At 38.0% G+C, this 24,470-nt stretch overlaps 1 protein-coding gene and 1 pseudogene across 1 annotated transcript; both read right to left on the bottom strand.

Annotated features, from left to right (window-relative positions):
* Nucleotides 1-1,540: 1,540 nt before the first annotated feature.
* LOC6652683 lies at nt 1,541-21,051 on the bottom strand (annotated as a pseudogene).
* A 1,051-nt stretch (nt 21,052-22,102) lies between these two features.
* On the bottom strand, nt 22,103-23,128 carry LOC124460992. Its single transcript, XM_047012583.1, has one exon. The coding sequence runs from the start codon at nt 23,126-23,128 to the stop codon at nt 22,103-22,105; it is 1,026 nt and encodes a 341-aa protein (XP_046868539.1).
* Nucleotides 23,129-24,470: the final 1,342 nt, after the last annotated feature.

The raw sequence follows: 24,470 nt of genomic DNA on the forward strand, positions 1-24,470 counted from the left end.
TGTACCATTTTAGTTTTAATTCGTTTCCTCGTCTGATGACCATAGAGTCCAAATACGCCAGTTTTCCATTGTCTTCCAGCTCCATAGTGAATTTTATATTCCTGTCAAATGAATTTAGGGTGTCCAGTGTTTATCGATGTCATCTTGGTGTATAATTGAAATGAAGTAAGTAAGTCGTCTCGCCGACTTAGGTATACCATACACCAGTAAATCAAATATTTCAACTTTATTAAACAAATGCATTTTTACATGCTTCTTACAAGCATTTCTCAGTATCTCGCTCACTCAATCATACGAGCACCCTAGCGCCCCCACCAGCCAACGGCCAACTCCGGCCTTATGGAAAAACGTTTATATGCATAACTCGACTTTTTTCCGATTTTGATAAAATTTTGTATTTTGCTAGATATTAGTATTAAATTTAAGTGTGCCAAATTTGATTGCATAAGGTAAAAAAAAACGGGAGATAATCAAGTTTTTTAAATTACGGGGGCGGAAAAGGGCGTGTCAAAATTTTTATACATACAAAATGTGTGCATTTACTAAGCGAATATACATACCAAATATGGTGTCTCTAGATGGAATAGTTTTTGAGATAAACGCTTTTTTTAAATTGCGGGGGCGGAAAGGGGCGTGGCAAAAATTTGAAATAAACTTGATCACTCTACATACTACACGAGTCTACATACCAAATTTGGTGGCTCTAGCTCTTACAGTCTCCGAGATCTAGGTGTTCATACGGACGGACGGACGGACAGACGGACAGACGGACATGGCTAGATCGACTCGGTTGTTGATCCTGATCAAGAATATATATACTTTGTGGGGTCGGAGATGCTTCCTTCTGCCTGTTACATACATTTTGGCGACTTTAATATACCATTTCACCCTATGGGTGTATGGTATAAAAATATCATCTACATATTTCGTCAATAATCTTGGTGGTCTGGTTAGTTTATCCATTGTAGTGTCCAGAAGATTTTCCATAACGATGTCCGCAATCACAGGTGCGGCCGGAGATCCCATCGGCATTCCTTTTAATTGTATAAATGTTTGGTCCTTGTAGGTAAAATATCTATTCTCTTGGTCGCAGAATTTTACTATTTCCATAAATAAAGCTTTTGGTATCTTTGTGTATTCCTGTATTTTAGTCCATTTGTTCCTGATTGTGTCTAATGCTAAATCCGTTGGTATGCTTGGAAATAATGATACCACGTCAAACGAAATTAATTGTTCATCGTCACAAATGTATGTGTTATTTATGCGTTGTTTGAATTCAGTTTGTTTTTTATGTTATATTTCGAGTCCAATGTTATATTCCTTAAAATTTGTATAATGTATTTACAAAGTTTATAAATATCTACAACTTAAACTTAAACTTAATGATTATCAATAATTTAGGATTCATTTAAAGTGGTGTTGATGGAGGCGAAGAGAGAGAAAAGAATTCCAAAAAGTAATTTAACAATGGTTAGTATGAATGTTTAACAAACAAAAAATATATGTATATATGTATGTATATATGATTAAAAGAGGTCTCTTAAGTCCAGCGTAATTCACAGCTTATTGCATTTTGGAAACTTCAAATTTAGTATTGACAATTTCTCCTCCGAAACAAGTACGGGTAAAGTTGGATCTGACAGTGATGAGGGAATATTCTCCTCGACCCAACGTAAATCGTCCTCTTTGGTAGTTGTTGCTCTAGAATTTGGTGTGCTCTTCACGTGACCATTCTGGCCACGCATTTTAATGCCATAAGCATCAGCCACAAACTGATCCTCTTCTTCCTCTTCATCCTCATCTTCGGGATTATCGAGGAGCGTGGTAAAGGCATAGGGTTGATTATTATTTACTGTACCAATGTTCTCTTTGCACGGGATAAAACCAATTCAGCATGTTCAACAGCGGCTCCTGTGCTATTCACTGTTTGATATTCGGCATAGAAGATGGGGTTCTCCAGCATGCCAAGTAATATAACGCCACCAATCCAAAATTGAATACGCAACAAATCTCGCCATTGCGAGAACGATACAAAAAGTCAGATAATACCAAAAATTACATAAACGATGCACATAATTAAATAGAACGGTAGAAATGCCCAATCAATGGCCGATATAAAACCGCCATTAGGGATAAGAAACTCAATTGCACTGTAGCCGAAAATTTTGGCTCCGACACGATTGTCAATTCCAGCTCGTAAATGCCATTCTCTACGACAGTAACTTTGGGAATACTCGTTGGCGAAAGTGGATGCTTTCTATTTGGATGCGTATCCGCGATGTCAGGTGTTAGAGTGGCCAATCCAATTGCATTTCCCATTGATTATCTGAAGCATGTGCTCATCGTAGAAGCAGGGATGCTCGGTAAGTAGAAATTGATGTCTAAATCCGCATCCGTGGAATTTTAATCGAGAATTTGTATAAAAATTCTTGTTTTGGCCAACAGAGGACGCTGTTCTCTGACATTTGGTAGAACTTCATTAACTTTTATTTCAACTATTTCGGGGTCAGATTTTCCGGCGGCCAAACAACAGTGTAGAACTTGCGCCAACGAGACTGTTCCCAGCGTTGACGTGCGCATCGTTTTTAAATACTATATCTTAATCCACTTATCCACTTAACTACGAGATGATATACTAATAGACGTGTCCACGAAATAAATAATTATTTACTTTTAATTTTTTCTTCTGTCGCTATATTGTTAAGAGTGTGTGTGACACACACACACATACACATACGACGTGATAGTGTTGTAAATGCATTACATTAACCGAAATATAAGAATGACTTCTTTCTGGACATCAAAAGGGAGAAGACTTATTACATTTCATCTTAAAATTGTAGAATACGTTGTTTTGCTTCTTTACGTTGTTTATATCATTCATCATAAAAGTATTGAATCATTTTGCCTTCCATCATTTGTTTGATTTTAATATCAGACTTTTAACGCATCTTTGTTTCCGCAAGTAGCTCAAAAGGAGTTGTTTTTATACTTATACTAAAAGTTGAATTAATGACTTGCTTGACATTATTGACAAATTTGTACCATATTCTTCGCTTGAGAGTTAAGAAAGGAATGCGATGATTGTAGAATTTAGCCTCTTTACTTGTCCTTTCAAATACAAATCAAACTCCTCCGACGTAAAAGCAGATCCTTTGTTCCGATATTATTTGGGATGAATGGCTTTTCTGTAATACGTATCTTTAATTCGTTAAACCCAGCCAGATCTTTCTCACCAAAAATAATCATGGCATCGTGTTTTGTCATATTTGTTAGAGACTTTGCAATTAGGAAAAAATTTATAAGCTTTCGAAAATATCCTACTAGTCCTAAGAAACTGCGTAATTGTTTTCGATTAGACGGGATAGAAAACGATGACACTGCTTGACGCTACTTTGGTTTTCAATTACGCGCCCTGAATACTCAATTTTCGTTTTAAGGAACTGACATTTATTCAAATTAATCACAAGCCCATATTCTTCGCATTGGTTGACTACTTTCTTTAAATTAGCTACAGCTTCTTCTTCAGTTTTTGTTGGTATTATTATATCGTCAACTTATGGTATGGCTCTGCTTTTCCGGTGCGATCTCTCACAAATATTGAAGAGAGGGGAAAAGAGTCTAGACTTATGTAAATGTTTCGCATTTGAATCATTTGATACAAGGGGAAGTAGAGAAATTAGCGAAACTAGCAACCAAAAAGAAATGCAAATCGCAGTAATCGCGAAACCGTTGTTTGATTTAATGCGTAAGGATTCGAAGTTTGTATTCAAAGATATACACAAACTCGCTTTCGAAGAACTTAGAGCTTCGTTGACCAAAGAACCCAAAGAACAATCACTAAATTGTTTAACCCAAAATTGCAAACTGAAATACATTCGGACGCTTCAAAATACGGATTTGGGGCAGCTCGGTTACAAAAACATCCCATTCAATATATGAGTCGTATTGTAAAATTGTGCGAAGAAAAGTATCATTCTTATAATTGGAGCATTAACCAAATGGCGTGTTTATGTCCTAGGATCTCGATTCACCATAGTTACTGATTGTAACGCATTCGACCATGAAAAAGAATGATGTTCCGTTGAGTGTTGCTCGTTGGGCTATATATCTTCAAGATTTATGTTATTGTACATCGATCAATTACTCAAATAAGGCACGTCGATGCGTTGAGTCGTTTTGCATGTTTCATGCTTGTTGAGGACACTATTAAACATGGATTAAGAAAAGCTCAGTTGCAAGTTGAGTGGACCAAGGCAGTAGTAGGACCAGCACTAGTCGAAAAAAAAGCTATAAAGACTTCTGTATAGAGAACGAGATTCTCTATACCCTAATTGTGAGTTGATTGCAGTGCCTTCGGCATTGGAACATGAGATTATTAGACTTGCACATAACCAGGGTCATTTTTCCGTCAAAAAAACGCAAGATTTGATCGAGAATTCATACTATATTCCCGAATTGAGAGATAAGGTTATTCGTGTGGTACATAGTTGTGTGGAGTGTATTGTTGTTAACGCAAAGGCTGGCAAAAGAGAGGGATATCTCTTTAACATGAAAACGCTAGGAAAGTTCGAAAGACAAAAAGGAACTCGAAGAAACTGGAATTGTCGGTTATGTGTTATGAAAGAAGTATACTTGGGGCTCACTTCTTTAACGCCAACATAATAAAAGCCATTTATAAAATCTTTGAAACTGAAAATGCGCACATTTTGAAGTCTGTCTAACTGATCTTTTTTCCGTGAATGTGGGAAGTGATCTCTTATGATTTCTTTATTAATTCGTATTTAAACGATGCTTAGTCGATGAATTCCGTCCCGTTTTTTCACAAGAACGACTGGGCGATACTTTACCCATTAATTGGTTTGATTATCAATGATGCATCTTACGGTATATGAATATCGTCAACGTCGTGAGTATATCGACTTATAATTATTTAAAGTCGCATCTGAATATTTGATGACTTTTCGCGTACCGGATGACAATTCTGTATCATATTTTGAACTGCTTCTTTGCCCCTTTTGGTTGCTGCTGGATCTATGTCGGCCTGATGTTCACTGGAGTCATCCACATTGATTTTCACTTACTTCGTATTCCAAACCTTGTGTTATTGTGCTCGTTAGCTTTTCCAGCATTGCTTCAGATATTAAGTTGTACTTGCTATTAATAATATTTAAGTAATAATTAATATTATCGATTTAATTTTTTCGATTTTCATTTTTCGATAACTCGCGCATAACTTCAAAAACTTTAGCTTCTGCTTGAATTCTTGTATATTATTAAGGACGTATAAAATTGATTTGTTATTCGCCGTATCGTCTATGCCAATGAAATATTGTATTAGCAACAGTCTTCAATATTTCCGCGGGATGACATTTCTTTCATGCACAAAAAATACTCCTGCAGCCTTTAGTTTTTTTTTTATTTTTCTTTCAGACATTGACTTATGTAACTGTGCGCTATTTTTTGTTGATTTAAATTCACTCTCTCTTAACGTTTAACAGTGGTTTAGCTTGTCTGAGACGAGTGGCCGAAAATACTGCTAGTGCAGATATCAATGTGAAATTTTGTCCAAAATTCTATAAAAAATTTAAAGAGTAATATCACATACCTCAATGAGTCGTAAACTTCCCCTTCCCCATTACACACATCCTTTTCCCACAAAAAAAAAAAAGATTCTTAAAAAAAAGTAACTCATTACTTAAGATAAATAAAATAAAATATATATTATGTATTGTAATAGCTCAAACCCAGATTTTTTAAACTGATTTGCACTTTGGTGGTAAATTTTGTTGTCCTGTTAGAAATAATTTGAACAAATCTGTGTTTGTCGCCACACGATAAATTTTTCGGGTATACTGATTTCGAAATTTTTTAATATCCTTATTTCTCGATTCTGTGGCTTCCTCAGGTAACTCTCCAATCGACATCAAAGCATTTTCAATAACCGCAGGTCCGTCTATTAAAACTTTATGAACGGTAGGTGGTAGGTAGTACCAGGCATATTTTTAAAAAAGCTTCTGCGCTAAGTCGAGTGCAAAGTTTGTAAATATTTAAGTATTTATGGGATATCCTGAAGAGAGCGCTTGCAATGTAACCGAACAAATCAGAATTGTTAAACAATTCTCTGGCCGTATTTCCATCGTTCGATGTTCCACTACCACAACTTTTCGGCTTGTCGACAATCAACCACATTTTTGATCGAAATTCTGCTTGAATTTTAATTTTCCTTTCCCTGACTTTGAGTTTTTTATCAGGCGAACTGACTTGCCAAACTTGTACACCAAGTCTGTAAGCTACGTGAATTCAAACCAGAGGGTCGGGGCTAACTTCGACCGCGTCAAAGTTTGTATACCCTTGCAACTTTTTTGGTAAGTTTTTCCTTACCTATAGCCATCAAAGTGGAAAAACGTTTAAGCTAAAAGGGCTAATGTGTCCGAAAGAACGGCCTACAATCTTAGCATAGGCAAATAACGAAGATATTGATCAAAGTCACTGTTTTCCACCGATCGTTCCTTTGGGAGCTATATGATATAGTAACCCGATCTTTATCAAATTTGGCACAGTCATTAACAGATATATTAAACTAACAAATGTTTAATTTGAAAGCAATCGCGTCAAAAGTAACGAAGTTATTGACAAAAGTCACTGTTTTCGAAAGATCGTTCCTATGGGAGCTATATGATATAGTAACCCGATCTTGATCAAATTTGGCATACTCGTTTATATGTATTATAAACTCACCAATATTTTCACGACAATAGTTTAAAAAATAACGAAGTAATTGAGAAAAGTCACTGTTCGTGACTTTGCGGTTTGTATGGGAGCTATATAATATAGTGGTCTGATCCGGCTGAATCCGAGATATACAACCCCTGCAGTATATACAAGCCAACATGCAAAATTTCAACTCTGTAGCTCTAACGGTCTAAGAGGAGTTTGCGTTGATCCAGACGGACGGACAGACGGACGGACGGACGGACATGGCTATATGAACTCGTCTCGTCATGCTGATCAAGAATATATATACTTTATATGGTAGGAGATGCTTCCTTCTATGCGTTGCACACTTCTCAACAAAATTAATATACCTTTTTGCAAGGGTATAAAAATCGTATGTTTTATTAATTTTATTATTTTAGTTATTTATTTATTTACGTCAACTAACACAGCAGTCGACGAAAAAGCTTAATCTAAAGACAGATAGTAATTAATTGAAGAAGATAGCTTAGCTTAATACACAACTAAACATCCCCGACCCGGTAGAGGTGTTTTATTTGCATAAGGTGCCAGCTATGCCCCGGTTCACAGCCAATGTGGTCAGGGATGAGTTGCAGCCAATCCAAGTCCAGAATATTATTATTGGTTTCGCTGTAGATGATTAAAAAGTATAGCGCGAAGAGAAGTGACAGAAAGATGAGGAGAAATTAGGTGAGAAAGGTTGTTAAAAGATTGGCAAAGAACACGAAAAGGTTCATGAAGAGAGTAGTTAGTCAGACATCTACTAAGGTGAATAGGAAAAAAGTTTCTGGTCCGACGTGAGGGAACACAAAAATATAGCGTATCTAGTAAATTAGTAGAAATGACTTCGCCGTTGACTAGTTTATGGAGAAAGAGAATGCCAAAAACGAGCCTACGGTTGTAAAGTGAAGGAAGATTAATAAGAAGAAGTCTGCTAGAATAAGAAGGTAGGCGAAGACTCGGGTCCCAATTAAGACCGCGTAACGCAAACTTAAAGAATTGCTTCTGTACCGATTCAATACTATGCTGGTGAACATCATATTGCTGATTCCACACTGGCGAGCAATATTCTAGAGTAGGGCGAACTAACGAAGTGTATAAAACCTTTGTTACATAGGGATCATCAAATTCTTTGGCCCAACGTTTAATGAAGCCAAGAAGGCTGCATGCTCTATTGACAATAGAAGAAATATGAACATTAAATGAAAGTTTTGGGTCAAACATCACGCCTAAGTCTTTAAATGATGGTACACAATCTAGCAGAACAGACTTAACAGAGTAATGAGCTAGGAACGGAGACAAACGACTGAAAGTCATAAAAGAACACTTAGAGGCATTAAGGTGTAATTTATTAACGTGGCACCAATCACAGAACGCATCGAGATCTGATTGCAAGTACTGTTGGAAAGAACTATCATTATAGGAATAACAAATCTTGACGTCATCCGCAAACATGAGCACGCGTGCATGAGCCAAGGCCAAAGGCAAATCATTTATAAACAATGTAAATAACAGGGGGCCCAGATGACTGCCTTGGGGTAGACCTGACGTAACTCGAACAGTTTTAGATATCGACGAACGAAAAGACACCTTTTGGGTTCTGCCAATAAGATACGACTTTAACCAAGCCAACAGTTTTGGGGAAAAACCCATTATGTTAAGTTTCGCGAGAAGCATAGAATGATCAACCGTATCGAAAGCCTTACTAAAGTCTGTATAAATAACATCAGTTTGACGCTTTTTACGGAAGCCATGGTGTACAAGGGTAGTCAATTCTAAAAGGTTAGTAAGCGACGAACGACCTTTCATAAAGCCATGCTCACAAGGAAAAATAGTGGATCTGGATAGGTGTTGAAGGGAAGACGTAATAATTTTCTCAAACAGCTTTAGTATTGCCGAAAGTTTGGCAATGCCACGGTAGTTAGAAACATCCGATTTGCTACCTTTTTTAAAAAGCGGAATAATAAAAGACTCCTTCCAAATATCGGGAAAGGTACAAGTCTCACTCAATATAAAGAATAACCGAGATAAAGGCTTAGATAGGGAATTCGAACACATTTTAACGATGCAACTAGGTATATTATCAGGACCGGGAACGAAGGAAGACGTCATAGATGACAAGCTAGAGATAATACAGTCTTCAGTAATACTAGGAAAAAACATACAATTTAAATGTGCGATTGAAAAGGGATAGGGTGTGGGTTCCGAAACAGTAGTAGAATAAGTCGACTGAAACAATTTAGCAAACAGATCTGCAATATCTGAATCATTATTAGCAGTCTGGTTATTAAATCTGAAGGTGGAGGGTAGTACATTAGAGCGTCTTTTGGAATTAACAAAGTTATAAAATCTTTTGGGGTTCTTATATGATATCAGAAGCTGGAGGAATATATGAACAAGAAATATATTAGCTAAAGTTGGAACATGTAATTTCGACGCAAATAAACTCAACACCTAAGGGCAGATCAATCGGCACAACACTTGAACACAGATTCGAGTTAACAGCAATGAGTACTCCACCGCCACGACGACCAACACCATCAAGCCTATTAGAAATAAAATTATTAGAAAGAATTTCATTATCCAAAACAGAGGAGTTAAGCCAAGTTTCAGAGAAAGCTAATATGTCAGCCGAAAAGGTTTGGCTATCACAGAACAGATTCGAGAGCTTGGTAAGAAGTCCTCTTACATTTTGATAATGAATGCAAAGACTAGACGTTATTAGTTTTTTGAAGCAGAAGATAAATTAGGAAGGTGGACAGGCAACGGACGGGAGCGCTTATTGGGCGCAAACTCGTGTACAACAAGGCCCTCTGGCCAGAAATTAGTGTCAACCATAGCTGAGAAATACACATTGGGTACTGTAATTTTAAAAGAGGAGATTTCGCGAGGCCTAGAAAACATAAACTTTTGAATTAAAACTTTAGCAGGGAATATATTACTAATGTAAGCTGCCACAGACGACTCAGAAGTATCAGGAGCAAGCCTAAAAATAAATAATTGTTTGCGATGAGGCACTACAGTTAGTGGAAGCGGAGGAGCATTGGGATCCGCAAGTGATTGAGAGCCAGCATGATCCTGTGATTGATCAGAGTTCCCGTGAGGGATAGATTGAGGTACACCAGGGCTTGTAATGGGTACTTCAATCTGAAAAGAAGAGCATAAAGAGGGACAAGAAGATGGTGTAGGCGAAACAAAAATGGGAGACGATGTAATAAAGAGTGCTGGCAACTGCTTGCGAGGCAACTCAAGGGTACATTTCTTGGGCGACTTCTCAGAAGGTGGAACAAACTTGAATTGCGACAATAAATGTACGCTAGAGTCACACTCGTTAGACAGCTGTTTGGCCAGTTTGTTTAAGGAAAGAAACTTTAAACGAATATCCCTATACATACGGCTAAAATCAAGCTGCTGGCTGGCACAAGATGGGCAAGTCCAGCGCATTAAGCCAAGCTCAGGCTTAGACACAGACCAACCAGAAAATTTGTCGTAGTCGCGGCCATTGAGGCCAGCACATTTTAAGTGAATAAGATTATCGCAAAGCCAACAAGATATTGCTCTATACTGATCATCAAAACGATCAGAATGCTTGCAAGTAGGTAGACAACAAGCCATTATAAAGCCAAAAGAAACACAAGGCAAAAAAAAAAAATAATAAATAAATTTATATATATAAGAATATATAGAAAAATTTAAATACACAGCACAAAGATAATTATCGATAAGAAATCAATAATTACAAATAAAACAAAGAGAACAGCTAGAGTGCACAGCACAAGAGAGAGTGCAAGAACAGTTATAAGCCGAGCTTTGAGAGGCGGCCTTACAAAAGTGATTACGCGGGAGAGAAGCTGAGCACAAGCACAAAGCAGATAGAACAACTAAGCCACTAGCACTGACGGTATGATGGATGCGATGAGGGGTGCAACTGCAGAAGCAATGACGAGAGAAAAAATAAAAAGAAAAAAAATTAAATGCACCAAACACTAATCACGAAACAGAAAAACTGTTTAAACTATTTAATTTGGCGAATTATGGAAATAAAACACAAGGGTGTCAAGCAAACAACACCAGTGAAAGCGTAAACAAACTAAGCACAATTAAAAACTGAGAGAAAACAATAAATATTAATAAAAACTCAGTAGCTATGCAAAAACACGACCGTCACGTCAGAGAGCAGAAGCTTACATGTACGCATGAACTGGTGACAATCCAAATTCAAATCGATCCTTTCGAGCTTCCATTTGCAAACTTTTCTCTATATTATTAAAAAAGACGTTTGTGTTTGTGTAATATAATATTGCCAACGGGTACTTTTGTTGGAATAAGCTTTTCTAATTTATTTTCATAAAATTTTTCTTCTTCGATGCTGCATTCAGTGGATTCCTTTATGAATTGAAATCGGATGGGGCGACAACAGCGTGTTGGAGAGGGTCGAGGATTTTTCCAAGTTTTTTTTTTGGATTTTCTTTAATAAAAGAAAGAGTTACACATGATGTGACAAACATGTGCCTGTCATCCAAATTCTTCTTGTCCATTTTCTGTTTATATTCACTATGCCCTGAACTTCCGTCGAAACCCCATTTGTCTATTAGCTTGAGGTTGTTGACAGGATCACTTAAAACAGTATTTATTATGTGGTTCTGCAACTAAACTTTGTAGCTCTTCTTTGCTTTTCGGTAACAGTTATGTTGTCTGGATAACTTTTTTTTTCATTTACAATTCTATTATAAAAAACAAAAAAGCTCAGCAGAATTGATGCTTCATTAAATTTGCTTCCTTAATTAGTGAAATAACTTGAGTAATGCTCGCAGATACGATTTTTTTGATATTTGATGTGACAGTTGCAAGACGCAAGGAATCTAGCTTGGAACGAATACGTTCAACATTTGGTTTGTTTCAGTGTGTTTCAGTAAGATAATTTATAAATAACGATTCCTTTGTCCGAAACTAATCAAAATGCTTCTTCAATACAAATACTGATTTTCTACTATATGGCCACGACTCTCAATTTCCAATTTCATAAAATTAAATAGGTTTTTCATTTTGATTGCATTTTGTACTGGGCTCGAAACACCATGTATTAATTATCAATCTTCGGCTAAATTCGCATTAAAAAAAACCTACACGGAAAATAAAAAGGTGCAACTTAAATTGTATATTAATATATATATTAAAATAAGTTAGATTGTTAACTTCGATTACACTCGCATTAATATTAGAATAGAGCTTAAGTTACAATAAAAATTAAAAATAAACAAAACAGTCTTAGACCTTGTTAATTATTTTAAATTATAGTTAATACCTTTCTTTAATATTTTTAAGTCTTCCATTGTACCAGCAATATTATTTAAAAACGTGTTTGAAATTGCAAGTTTTGCGCGCCTTGAAAAAACAAAATTTCATGCTCTGATTTTACCACATATTTTTTAAGCGGACAGGCATAAAGCAAAACGAAAAGCACGTTAAAAAAATTCCATTTATTTTGATATAGATTGCCACTTTTTTTACACAAATTTTTGGTTAAATTTTTTGATTTTCGGCTGGACCTTTGTGGATCGTTTGCCAAACAAAATGTTGGTAACTCGTTCCAACACATACCTGTTGCAATATCTTCAAAATCTTAGATCCATACTTCCATAGATAGATTGTCTTCGCCACTAAACACAAACGTATTGAGTCTTATATATCGCGAAAATTTGAAGCGAACCTCGGAACTTCAGAAAAACTGCTTGGATTTTGACCACTGCTTGGATTTATATTCTTGATCAGGATTTAAACCGAGTCGATCTAGCCATGTCCGTATGAACACCTAGATCTCGGAGACTATAAGAGCTAGAGCCACCAAATTTGGTATGCAGTCTCGTGTAGTATGTACGCTTATCGAGTTTGTTTCAAATTTTTGCCACGCCCCCTTCCGCCCCCGGAATTTACATAAAACTGTTTTTCTTAAAAAGTATGGCAGATAGGGACATCAAATTTGGGTTATATACTTGTTTAGTTAGCGCGCAGAAAATAATTGTTCCAACTTTTTGCCACGCCCCCTTCCGCCCCCGGAATTTACATAACTCTGATTTTCTTAAAAACTATGAAAGCTACCAACATTAAATTTGGTATGTAAGCTAGCCTAATAGACGCGCAGATATTGACTATTTTAAAATTTTGCCACGCCCATTTCCGCCCCCGAAAATTAAACAAAACAGATTTTCTCGAAAACTAACAAAGCTAAAGTCACCAAATTTAGTATGTATATTGGCTTACTATGCGCGCAGAATACATATATTTTAATATGTTGCCACGCCCTTTCGCCTCCATAATTTAGAAAAAACCGATTGGCTCTTGCAATTTTTTGACCATCGCGATCAAATTTGGCAGACTAATTAATCTTATCTATTTCTATCAAACTACCAAATTTGATTGAAATCGGACTAGAAACATGCAAAATATACGTATGAACGTATTTTGCTACGCGATCCATAAGGGCAGAATTGGCCGTTGGCTAGCGGCGGCGCTAGAGTGCTCGTGTGTTTGTAGAGTGAGCGAGATAGCATATGGTATGAGGGCATGTTAAAACAATTTAATAGACATACATTTGGTTTTCGAAATTTTAAATATTTGTTTCACCTGGTGTATGGTATACCCAAGTCGGCGAGACGACTTACTTACTTCATTTTTTTTTGCTGCTGCAATTTCCAAGAAATTGGAAAATTCATTTTTTCTGTTATACCGATTCTACTTTTACTCAACTTATAGCATTTTCCATTATTTTTATTAAACTTTTACGTAAGAGTGAGTAACTCTTAGTTTTAGGAGTATTTCTTTCAAATCTGTCGTATTTTTTTAACTTTTATGAAACTTTATTTTCCTGTATACGCTCGTTCAGGTTGAGTTCACAAAATAAGTGTGCTATCTTAAAGTTCTTACATAGAACCTCAAAATGTGTGGGCTATCTCTTTTTCACATTTACTTCTTTTTTAGGTTGCGTTCACTTATTGTCCATTTATAATTCTTTTAAGGTTCAGTCTCCAAATGTGTGGACTACTTCTTTAACACTTTTAACTCTTTTACACTTTTACTTCGTTTTGGGTTGACCCCAAAATGTGTGGGGATGGGGTATTGGTTGATGAACAAACACAGTCTCGGCTATAGTTTTGTTGAGTTGGGGAGAGCGCTCGAGCGGAAGGAACAACCCGAATAATGAAAAGTTCTTGTACAGTACTATTTTAATACCCTTCTTTAATGCAACCAATTCTTACAAAGTTAATTCAAATTTAATATATTCTTAAAGTCAATATGCTTTTTCTTTGGCAATTTCTTAGTTAATATATCCGCTATCATTAAATCTGTCGAAACACACTTTAACTCAACAAAACCTTCAAATACAGTTAGTCGTACAAAAGTATATCTTATATCTAATTGTTGTGTCCCAGAATGATGAACTGGATTCTTCGCCAACTGCTCAAGTTGTATCCATATACAACTGTTAGGGTCATTTCCACAACCAAGTTCAATGATTAAATCGCAAAACGATAGCTTCTTTGCATGCGGTCGACAAAGCTATATACTCAGCTTCACTCCACCCCAGTCGGCATCTACATTTTCAGAAAAAGCTTGGCCGGTCCTTTTATAGTGTAGCTTTTTATTCATCGTTGACACCAAATACCACAGGATGTGCTTCACACCTGCTTCATGCTCTCAATGCGGATCTTGATTCCGCTGAGCAGACTTTGCAACTGAATGCAATATATCCGGTCTGGTGTTAAGACACTTACACCATACTTTTATCGCAGCACATTTCTCTCTTTTCATTGTCCTTGCTTCCAAAGCATTTATCAAGCTACATTGCTTGTTTTCCATTTTCTCAGTGTACTTGTACTCACTCTCTTTTTTATCGACTCTCTCTTTGCCGCACTGTGCTTTGACATGCTCTTGCCTGTCGCGTTTGTAACAAGTAATTTGCGAACGATTTCTCTGTGTACGTGTATTTTGATTTCTGCTTCTGTTCTGCGTAACGACAAATACCTCTTGCCCATTCTCTTTCGTTACAGTTAGACTTTTTCGTTCCGCAAAATTCTCATACACTGGTGGTAGACTAGATAACAAAATGATAGTTCGTAACTCGTCATTTATCTGTACACCTTCGCCTCCAAGCTGATCTAACACTTCAGAGAAACGATTTAGATAACTGGCCATTTCTTGACGTTCTGTGGTACGTAAGCTTAGCAACTTATTGTACAGCGATACCTTCCGCACCGGTCGTGCTCTGGGCCCATAACCTGTTAAGTGGGGAGGGGAACGCACAACCCGAATAACGCAGGCAGAACAAAAGAACAGTAACACGACAGCACTAGAGGTGGAGAACTATCGATGGCACTATCGTCAGAATCGATGGTTTGGCACTATCGAGCTGTCATACTATCGATGGCGCTGCATTACCGATAATGCCGATAGTGCCATCGATAGTTTGGTTTCACATCACTGCAATACAATTTGCCGCATTTATTTGTGGCGTCACACAGTGGGGCCTTTTGGCATTTTAGATTGCAAAAATCATAGCTTCTAAACCGATAAAGCGATTTAACTATAAAAATTTAAAAAGCTTATGATAAAGAATACCTTAAGCTTCAAAATGAATGTTTGTCAAGAGTGCTGGGTGTTTGTGGTGCTGTAATATTCAAAGTTAAAGTCAGAAAATATTTCCAAGCATGTTTTTCCCTTAAAAATTAATCGAAACCCGGTTTTTGCGGAATTTTTCATTATTTTAAACGACTATGTAATAGTTTTTAATGTTTTATTTTGATTTTCTAACATAATTACAACAAGGAAAAAATAAAAAATGTTTACTTTTTTAGGTTAATTTCGAAAATTTGCTATTGATGGCTGATTTTTTTCAAAATAATTTTAAATATTTGCATTAATATCTAATCAACTCAACATTTCGGGACTATACTTGCGATTTTCCAAATCCTTTCGTGATCGCACGTGTCTCAGTGATGCAATAAGTGGTCCGAAGAGACTGCCAGCATGTTAAAAAGGTCTTCATTTTGTCTAACACGAAAAGTTTTTAATGTATTAGTGTATCTGAACCTTTTGTAGTCCTTGTTTTTACATTCCTGTGCTTCTTCGGATAGCTCTCCAATTGGTAAACACTGAAATTCTATTAAATCCTTTCCGTGAGCCAAAATCCTATGTACCGTTAAGGAAAGTTTATTTTGCGGATACAATTCAATCAAAAGTTAAGCAGTTTTTTAAGTATATTCGACAAATTTTTCACCATTGTCCATTTCCTTGCAACTTATAACATTCAAGATAACAGCTAACCTTTTAATGATGTCTTGACTAACACCTGTTATTAAAGTGGTAATCTCAACATTTTCAAAGAATCTCCTTGAAGTATTTCCACTATTCGTGTTCCCGTATCCGTGCTTTGGGCAGTCAACTTTCAGTCCTAGCAAGAAAAATTTATAAGGTTTTGGGTATTGACGTTGGATATATGACTATATGTTCTTGAAAATACGTATATCAAATCAAACAACTGTTGCACTGTTTTTTTTTTTGACTATCGATCCACCATCGATCCACTATCAATAGTACGATCGTCACTATGGATGGTTTCGAAAAAACTATCATCGACTATCGATGGCGTCCACTATCGATATTTCTCCACCTCTAGTCCGCACAGCTCAGAACTTTATTGGAGACTAACATAATGCGCGTGCCAATAATTCAGTTGGGAAAGCGCAGAATTTCAATACAAAAGAGATATATAAATGTATATGTTCATATACATATGCCGATAGAATACATGTGTGCATTGCTCTGAAAAGTTCCTGTACTATTTTAACAAGTTTTATAGTTATTTTATTTAATATTAGGATAAGTATTAATTGTTAGATAATAGTAGACTTAAATCAATTGTATTTAATGTCTTTCGTCATTAACTCTTTTGTCGTCTTACTCTTACGGTTTTTTGTCTTAAACTTTCCGTATTTTTATTTCTTGTGTGTCGTCTCACACTTCTTGTCTGTCCGGCTTGCAAGATTATCTTCCTTTTCTTCAATCAGCTGACTTATCTAGGTTTGGCTAAAAAGGATAACGCACAAACCGATTTCCACGGTTTTGCATTTGTTGAAAGGTCTCGGGCTCCGTTTATATCAACGAAAACTTCCAATATTTTCTTCGCCAGCGTGAATAAAATGGGTTTTATAACGGTTTTTCGTGAATCGACCACAGTAGGCGGGGGCAGTTACATGTCTTCGCCACGTGGTAGAAAATTCATTCATTACTGTTTCAGTTACAAACGAAAAGTTACTAACGATATAACTATAACTCCAGAATGCACGAACCGATTTCCACGGATTTGCATTTGTTGGAAAGGTCTCGGGCTCCGTGAGGTTTAAAACAAAGAAAAGGCTAATGTTTGCGAAAGAATGGCCAACAATCTTTGCATAAGAAATAACGAAGATATTGATCCAAGTCACTGTTTTCCACCGATCGTTCCTATGGGAGCTATATGATATAGTTACCTGATCTTTATCAAATTCGGCACAGCCATTAACAAATATATTAAACTAACAAATGTTTAATTTGAAAGCAATCACATTAATAGTAACGAAGCTATTGACAAAAGTCACTGTTTTCAACCGATCGTTCCTATGGGAGCTATATGATATAATCACCCGATCTTGATCAAATTTAACGTAGTCGTTTATATGTGTAATTAATATTAAATTTCACGACAAAAGCTCAGAAAATAACGAAGTTATTAAGAAAAGTCACTGTTCGTGACTTTGCCAATTGTATGGGAGCTATATGATATAGTGATCCGATACGGCTGAATCCGAGATATACAACGCCTGCAGTATATACAAGCCTACATGCAAAATTTCAGCTCTGTAGTTCTAACGGTCTAGGAGGAGTTTGCGTTGATCCAGACGGACGGACAGACATGGCTATATAAGCTCGTCTGGTCATGCTGAACAAGAATATATATACTTTATATGGTCGGAAATGCTAACTTCTATGCGTTGCACACTTCTGACCAAAATTAATATACCCTTTTTGCAAGGGTATAAAAATAAGTTGGGATTTTTTTCATATTAAATTGATTCAACCAATTTTATTCAACGCTATATTCATCGCGAAGTTTAAAGTTAAATTTACATTCTTATTAATATCAAAACTTTCACAAACGCACATATTATGTTGTTTTTGCGCTGCTTAGGTTTTGATTTGTTTCAGTTTTTTGCTCCCATACGCGCTCTCAATTGTCAGTGTTTAGCTTGTGACAAGTTTTTGTTGTTTTTTTCTTTCTCTTTTTCACTTGCACATTGCAGTTAGCTTTAGCTTTGGTGTGTATAAGTTAACATGGACAGGAGGCACTAGCGGATGCAACTGCAATATTGGCAGTGGCCACGATCACTTGGTTTAATGAGCCGGCCAATGCTTATGGGTCTTGGATTTGGCGCCTACATTCACAGATGCTTGGCGATAGGTATCGATGTGTTTCGCAAGGTGACAAGATGTCCAAGGGTCAACTTTGGCGCCCATCAGTCCGTTGGCACATCGATCTCTACCAGTTCCGGCTTCCGACAATGACCCTATGTCATCAAATGTTCAGCAGCTAATATCATTTAGGAGTCCGGCTTTGGCAGGTGTGGAGTCTCTTCCCATTTCCCCTGGAGACAGTATCCTACCTACTAACATGATATCTGTTGTAGTTTACGAACCGTTCGGGCAAAAATCCGTTTCCTGGAATATTGCCAATAAGGTAGTTACAAGAGGAGCACTAAAAAGTTGGCTGCTTCAGCTACTACTGCATCTGCTGTTGCAGCTACTTCTGTGCCTGGTACTTCTAGTTCCCTTGTTGTATTTCCACCTAAAGAGAAATTTTTTATTTCGAGGCTTGATTCCAATACTACTTCTGAAGAAGTCATAGCCAACATCCAGGGCAAAGTTCAAGCCACTAACATTGCGGTGGAAAAGTTCCAATTTTCATATACTCGGGACGTTTCGTCCTACAAAAATAAGTCTATCCAGACCTTTTTGTCCAAATATGTCATAAAAATTTTTGGCTGGAACACCTTATTACAAAAGAATATACAATAAAAAAGAAGAATAGGCCTCCGATTAGCCTGCTACCTGCATCTGTAAATAACGTTCCTTCCGGCTTATCTGCACCTGTTGGCGAGCAAAAAACTAATTTTGTCCCTAACTCTGGCCTATCAGAATGTACGAGGACTAAAGTCTAAACTCTCTAGACTCTATGTTGATAGTTAAGCTTTTGACTTTCATATTCTTGCTTTTTTTGACATTTGGCTGAAGCCTGATATTGCTGATAGACCTCCTTGGTTCTCACGTGAGTTAATTAACTTGAAGAGCGTAAAATCAAGATGCTATAAAAGATCGGGTAAAGCATCGGATTTTTTCCTTAATGTAGTTGCTCGATCAATATTTATGGTGCTGATTTCACAATGCCTGAGGATCATCTTCAGCGATGTAAACTCAGGTTTACTCTTGTAATCTTAAGCAATTTTATAACTCACTTATCTTTCGAAAACAATAAAGCTGACACTGATAAGGCAATTGCCGATATGTTTGCTGATTTTTTTCAAAACAACTTATTCCGATTTATTAAGCAAATCCTCCTTATCCTCATCACTCAGTTCCGTCAAACCAATATATGCACCTGACCCTGACGGAATACTAGGCTGTATTAGTATTAGGGTTTTGCGCAGAGGCCCTATGTAAGCCATTACTTAAGTCGCATCTTCCGCCTTCCCGTTTATCTGAAAGAAATCGTATATTAATCCTCTTCATAAAAAGAGTAAAAAGCCCGAAGCCTCCAATTATAGGGGTAGTTCTAAGTTGCAAAGCATTTGAGAAAATAATAACAGCTCAATTGCAGCATTTTTGTAGCTTAATTATTTTGTCATCTTAACATGGGTTTAAAAAACGTAGATCTACATCTACTAACCTATTAGAATTAACATCTTACTCAATCAATGAATTCAAGACTGCCGTGCAAACAGACGTCATTTATACTGACTTCAGCAAGGCCTTCGACTCTGATAATCGTACTGGGCTTTTATATAAAGTAAACGCTCTTGGCATCCCCTGCCTTTTGCTTGATTGGATTCTTCAATATCTTTCTAAGCGTACACAAAAGGTCCTTTTTGAGTCTTCATTTTTTAAGACCATCCAAGTGACCTCTGGAGTACCTCAGGGTAGTCATTTGGGTTCATTGCTATTCACTCCTATTATAAATGATCTTCCATTGGTAGTGACACATTCTCGTGTGCTTATGTACGCGGACGATGTTAAGATTTACCTCGGTTTTAAACACCTATCGTCTTCTTGCCTGTTTCAATCCGATCTTAATGATCTTCAGAGATGGTGTGAAACCAACCTGTTAGGAAACCAACTGCCTAGTTAAACTGTTTAAGGCGATACCGCCTATTTGATTTATTGTTCAATATTTTGTATAATATTACAACCGGTCAATACAATGTTTTTCTTTTGCTTAAGCTTTTACCCGATATCGATTACATATCGATACTAGCGAACTCGATAACAATTTCATGGTAGTATGACACTGCAATTCGATAATTATCTTACTGCTCTAACAATATGGAATACAATTCAAATTTCTTATATGCTAACAATAATAATGCATTTCGTTCAGAAACATACCGGCGCCCCCTGAACTATTAGTTCAGCACATAGGGAAGGCAGTTAACTTGGTGATAGCGCGTTTGTAAGATCTATGGGCAGTAGCTACAGTAACTACCCGAATTAATCCATCGTCTCCAAGATGGACCGCAGAGACTCGTCCCAATATCGATTTGGTGGGTGGTAGATGTGGCTCCTTGAGCACCACAAGATTTCCAATACAAAGGTTGTTCTCTTTTGATGACCATTTGGTTCGGTCTTACAATGACGTGAGATATTCCATATACCAGCGCTTCCAGAACCCCTGTACCATAGCTTGAACTTGATTCCATCTCTCCACACGTTTGAATGTCGTGTTCAAATAACAGGGCTCAAGTAGCGCAGTGGGTCCAGAGAGCTGTCACCGTTTGCGCAGAGTGGTCTTGAGTTTAATACAGCTTCTATTTGCGCTAACACAGTAGACAACTGCTCAAAGGATTTAGCGCCAATGACCCGACGGAGGTGTAGTTTCACGGATCGCACTCCATATTCCCATATGCCGTCAAAGTGTGGTGCAGACGGCGGTATAAAATGCCATGTGATGCCTTCACCCGCGACAAAACTAGCAAGTTCCTTCATGTGATCGATGGGCAATCGTCTCATCTCGTCTAGCGCACGTCTACTTCCGTGAAAGGTGGTACCATTTTCCGAGTAGAGATCAGAGGGTCTCGTTCGGCGAGGAATAAATCGTTTAAATGCTGCAATGAAAGCGTTAGTTGTCAAATCACTTACGACCTCCAGGTGTATTGCCTCTGTTGTTACTAGATTACGTGCACCCAAAATCCAATATTGTTGCAGAAGAATAGTAAATGTGGCATCGACTCCAGTGTGAAAATGTGTTTGATGAGTGTGTCGAATTAATAACAAGCTGATCGGTGACTCCTTGGGCAGTAGAATGGGGTGCTTTATATTGTAGTGTAGAGATGATCTTTCGATTCGGCCTCCGACACGTACAATTCCTCTCTCGTCAAGGAATGGGCTCTACAAAATCAATCAAGATTTAACTGATAACGGCTGTTGTTTATTAAGCTTCTCATAGTCCTTGGAAAGGCTCTTTCGTTGTACGTGTTGCAGAAGTAGGAATCGTGCTGATTGTAACTCAACATATGTAAGGAATGTTTTATCGGAGAGTGTACCTTTGCACCTAAGTCGCTGAATGAATCGGTACAGAAGCTGGTTACCCTTAAGAGATGGCTCCTGGATGATAACTTGTTGATTAATAACTCGGGAATGCTCTCCTCAAGCATTTCATGAAGCACAGAAATTGGCTGCCGTCGTTCCTCAGTCGCCATGTCAGTAAAGCATTGGCCTTGTGGTTCAGATAGTGGCCATTCCGATTGTGGTTTGGTAATCCATGAAGGTCCGTTCCACCATATCTCATGATTCAACAACTGAGATGGACTTAGACCTCGTGATGAGCAGTCAGCAGGATTCTCTTCAGAGCGAACGTGGTTCCAGCAGCTGCGTGGGTATTCCTCCAGAATTTCAGCAACTCAATGACAAACATAGGTATTCCAACGCGACTATAAATTACAGCGCCATAGGCTTGAGTGGATGCATCCGCGAAACCACAAAGTTCAAAGTTCGATGAATCGGCCATGTATCGTGAAATTCGGCAGTGAGATAGTACGTGTAATTCCTTTACGATTGCTTGCTATCGCCTTCGAAGAGTTTCCGGTATTGGGTCATCCCAGCTAATAGCGCTGAACCAGCATTGTTGGAATATTAGCTTTAACAACACAGTGGTAGGCGCATCAAAGACCAGTGGGTCGAAGACTTTTGACAGATCCGATAATAGCGCCCGTTTGCTAGGGGCATGTTTGGTTGCAATCATCGGTGTATTAACCAATAGCTCATCTCGACCAGGATTCCAAGGAATGCCCAATACTTTAACGTTGTCCTCGATCGACGCATGTCCATGTAAACAATCTTCTTTCGGTATTGACTTCAAGAAACTCCAGCTATTCGAACTCCATTTTCTCAACTTGAAATTTCCTTCATCTAGTAAAGAAATCAGTTGATATTTTAATTCGATTAGTTCGCCAACTGAATTGCATCCAGTTGAAATGTCATCCACGTACGCATCGCGCGCTAGGACTCGCGCGGCTAGTGGATATTTCGCTTCATAATCTATGGCCAATTGTTTCAAAACCCATACAGCCAAGAAGGGTGAAGGCGCCAATCCGTAGGTAACAGTACGCAATCGATAATGCTGCATAGGGTCCATTGTGGAACTGCGCCAGATAATCCGTTGATAGTTTGTATGATGGGAAGCAACCTCTATTTTGCGAAACATCTTTTCTATATCCGAACAGCAAACATAACGATGTTGTCTGAATCGAAGGCAGACACCAAATAGATCACGTTGAATGGGAGGCCCAATGTGAAGACTCTCATTGAGTGACACTCCGCTACTATCTTTTCCAGATCCATCAAACACCACTCGGCATTTGGTAGTGGTGCTTTCCGGTTTCAAGACGGTGTGATGCGGCAGATTGAAACAACCGTCGGGCTGCTCGTCGATCTGCTGCGTGTTGAGTACTTCCATATGACCGCTCTTCAGGTACTCGTCCATGAAAGCGATATACTCTCTCTTGAGACTTGGGTCGCGACTAAACTTGCGTTCTAGTGACTGCAACCGGCTAATAGCTTGTAGGAGGGTTTCGCCAATTGGTCGCATCGGGGTTTTGAATGGGTACTCTACTACATACGTGCTAGTTTGGGAACGGGTGTGAGTGGTGATAAAGTGTTGCTCAGTTGGATCAAATATCTCCAATGTCGATGTTTTCGATGGAATGCTATCTATCTCCATAAACGATCGCACCTACGAATCGAGGTCCAGGTGAACATGATGAGAGATTGCCAGAGGTTGGTTTTCACCGAATGTACTATATGGACCTGCAAGAGTCCAACCAAAAATTGTATTTAGTGCGATCGTATTCCAGAGCTGATCTGATCCAAAAATGACATCTACCGCACCAACTGTGCCGAATGATGGATCAGCTAAGGGTAACTTCAAAATTTCCGTTCATTGCGTTGAGCTCATGTCCACGTTTTGAGCTGGGAGAGCTGATGTAATCCTCATATTTACTGCGCTCTGCCCATGCTTGACGAGTGTTGTTGTCCACCTTTGCCAGTAGCACATGAATTAACCAAGGATCTCGATTCTCACACTCTAATGCTCTTAGTCCGCGAATTACTTCATCGGCTCCGTCAGCCAGCTTGCGAATCGCGACAGGGTTGAGTACAGATGCCGTTGGGAGATTTAAAAAACTGTCAATGAAGGAACGAATGATTACATGTCTCTTATTGTAACGCTGTCCAGAGTCTAACTATAGTTATCGTTAGTCACGGCAATGTGTTTAATTAACGAGAACGCTACGCCAGACAAATAAGATTTCAGATAGTGAAACTTCTGACAGCTGGTGAGATGCGAATCGACGCCGATAGAACCAAGAAACATATCCGAAAAATGTTGCCAGTCCTCATAATTGCCAGAGAATGTTGGTAGTTTGATCCGTTCATAGTGCAAGTTAACGTGGTTGATACGACCTTCACGTGCCTCTATTACAAAAAGGCGACTGTTGAGCGATCTGGCAGACTCCAATTGCAGCTCCTCCCGCACGTCTGAATCTTCCCAGTCCGAAGTGTCTTCATAGGTGTTCAACTCCTCGGTGAGTTGTAGAAAACGCATGTAGTTTTCTTGCAGTTGTTGCAATCGTGTGTCATAATTTGCCCCTGCGTGGGTTTTCTCGATGAATGTATTTGCATTCTGGTAAGCCCGCGTGATTTGGCATTTGCAGTATCCACATTGTTGCACAACTGTCTGCATTGCGAATCAGGTAAGACACGGTCTCTTCCAACTATAGTACCGTCTAACTTTACACAACGTGCAAAATAAATCAGCAGCTAGTATCCGGCTCGAAGGACCAAATATTTATATGTTCGGAAACCAACTGCCTAGAAAGACTGTTTAAGGCGATACCGCCTATTTGATTTATTGTTCAATATATTTGCAATTT

The sequence above is a fragment of the Drosophila willistoni genome, unplaced genomic scaffold (assembly GCF_018902025.1).
Source record: "Drosophila willistoni isolate 14030-0811.24 unplaced genomic scaffold, UCI_dwil_1.1 Seg169, whole genome shotgun sequence".
Classification (NCBI taxonomy): Eukaryota; Metazoa; Arthropoda; class Insecta; order Diptera; family Drosophilidae; genus Drosophila; species Drosophila willistoni.

Bases quoted from the DNA above. Each gene is read 5' to 3' on its own strand.
- LOC124460992 (XM_047012583.1), bottom strand. From the start codon at position 23,128: ATGCGACCAATTGGCGAAACCCTCCTACAAGCTATTAGCCGGTTGCAG.